The 2530-nt window shown below is 34.2% G+C and overlaps 1 protein-coding gene across 1 annotated transcript; it reads right to left on the bottom strand.

The window, feature by feature from the left end:
• Positions 1 to 269: 269 nt before the first annotated feature.
• On the bottom strand, positions 270 to 1795 carry LOC124452053. The gene is made up of 3 exons (XM_047002648.1): positions 1759 to 1795; positions 911 to 1379; positions 270 to 834 (listed from the first exon to the last, which is right to left on the bottom strand). The coding sequence occupies exons 1-3, from the start codon at positions 1793 to 1795 to the stop codon at positions 270 to 272; spliced, it is 1071 nt and encodes a 356-aa protein (XP_046858604.1).
• Between the last annotated feature and the right edge of the window lie 735 nt (positions 1796 to 2530).

Here is a 2530-nt window from a genome sequence, read left to right as displayed (position 1 = left end):
GAATTAGCTTCAGATCTAGGTTAAATGCAAGTTAACTGTGGTTAACACTCAATATATAGTTACTTATGCACCATTTAACTTATCTGTAACATACCTACGGGCGTGTCCCATTCCGCTTTTAATGATCAAATTCCCCACCCTTTGTTCAAGAAAAATTGTCAAACGCGCAACATATGCCTAAAGGGAGATATGCTAACCTAAATCGACAATTGACTCGTTATGTGTGAAACTGAGAATATTGTACTTTTATAATATTCAGCTTATCATAATCACAAAATACGTAAATCTGTTTGCCAAAGATCTTGAGCAATTCTGTTACTACTGTTAGCTATTTGAAGAAGACCACTTATCCTTAACTGATTTGGAGTAAAATTACTTTCTGTACTTATGGCATGAAAATTCCATCCTTGAGTAAAGGTTTTGAGAGACAGCGCTATTCTTAGCAAATATACATAGTGTAAGCAAAACAAATCGATGTCGTCTTCAGGATTTAGTATACCAGACTTTTCTAGGCTATAAAACAAATTATAATACATATGGACACAACCAGAAAAGAGATCTCTCCAAAGACATTCTATTCTCTGGTTGCGTACACTCTTGCCAATTATCATACTCCCCCTTCCACTTCCTCGTTCAGGATGTTCCAGTAAATATTGCGCAACAGCTACATTCTCTCCTCCTTTATCAGATCTCACACGCGAAGGAAGTCCAAGATGAAGGACAGCAGAAAGAAACGCATTCAAAACTGTGTTTGCATGATTATTCGTATGGCATTCCAGGTAAACGATTTTTCTCGAAAAACCATCAATGCCTCTGCGAATCACAAACCTCCACCTAAAAGAAACCCTTAAAAGTATCACATACTTAAATTTATGAGTTTTAATAACTAATACTAAAGAAAATTCCTTACCTGATCAGTTTGTGATAACCATCGATGTGCCACAGTGATAAAGGAGACTTCACATTATACGGTTTCCTTTTAATGACATTCAATTCGATAGCTCGTAATAAAACACCTTCAGGATCTACTCTTCGCAGTGCTTCTCTAACACGCTGATGTTGGATATTATATCCTCTTGCTCTTAGGAAATGTTGAAGTTGTCTGCTACCCACATTTGGAAATTCATTGACAATATCTTTAACAACAGCGTCTAAATCATCATTACGTATTAATGAAAATGTAGTGTTTAAAGAAATGTTGAACTCGTGATGCCTTCTTTCTATAGTTCGTTTTCCAACACTTAGTAATGACGCAATCTGTGTTACATTGAACCCTGATGAGACCAAACAATGAGGTTCATCCTTTGTGATATAGCATGCTGGGCGTCCACGCTCACCAGTTTTCACAGTTGGTACAACATATTCACCATTCTCACCATCTTCAAATAATTTCAGTATTTAAAAAACCATGCTTAACAACTGATGAACTTGAGCATGTATACTTATTGTATCAGAACAAACTAAAACATGTTGAAGATGATCAACTCTAAACGATAAGCAATCACAGTCCGGGGCTCTTCAGAATTGTTTTCTAAGATGTGCTCAATTTTCCTCAAAGACTGTTGTTAATGAATAGTGACTATCTTTCTAGTATCTTCCTGTTCAATAGAAACATAAAATTTTAGTTCGAACAAAACATTGTAAAAGATGAAAAATTACATAAATAAGGTATTAATCACTTGTATTGTTTTTAAATGTTCATTTAACAAGTACAAACTTACCATTTCATAAAACTGCTTTCGAGTTTCCAATTCTAACTATTTGTATTAATATATTCATCTGGGTCGGCAGGCATTGCGGATGTCCTTAGCCAAGTAAATTTTCAAAAAGGTCGAATTTAACAAAATTAGAGCAATTAAATGGCACTATTTTAGGAAAAAGCAAAGAAAGAGCCAAAATCCAACCAACGTTTTCTACAAGTTATAATACGACAAATATAAATATAAATAAATACAAATAAATAAATATAAATATAAATATTAATACAACCGGAAAAACTCAAAAAATAAGTAATCAATATTGTTTGAAGCCAAGTTCCCAATTTTTATTGTCAACTTATTTTTATTCTTATTCAGGACATGAAGCGTTATCATATCGTTCTTTCTCCATTACAGCTGATAAAGAACTTTGTGTTCGCATTACTCTGTTACGCATATCCGCTGTACATAATCACCGTGTGTTCATATGTCTCATGTACGCATTGCCGAATGTCGTGTTTTAATTTCGGCGGTGATCACCCGTCATACCAAACAAGCCACGCATTACTCTCATCAATTTAAGCGACAGCAATGAGCTAATTCCGCTGGTGGTCGCATATGATTAAATTTATTATTAGACCAGATTCCAGGTAGATTCAGAAATTCGACTTCCTGCTTCTAATAACGAAAGGAAAGAAAATATTAAATAATTCACAACGTTGACAGAAACTGTGCAACAGTTAACAGATGCACAGATAACATAATCAATAAAACATACAGCAAACTAGCAGTAGTGTAACCAAATGATTACTAATAAAGCGATATAAATGATA

Source organism: Xenia sp. Carnegie-2017, unplaced genomic scaffold (genome assembly GCF_021976095.1).
Source record: "Xenia sp. Carnegie-2017 unplaced genomic scaffold, XeniaSp_v1 HiC_scaffold_24, whole genome shotgun sequence".
In the NCBI taxonomy this organism is placed as follows: domain Eukaryota; kingdom Metazoa; phylum Cnidaria; class Anthozoa; order Malacalcyonacea; family Xeniidae; genus Xenia; species Xenia sp. Carnegie-2017.
This window is presented reverse-complemented; position numbering and strand designations above follow the sequence as displayed.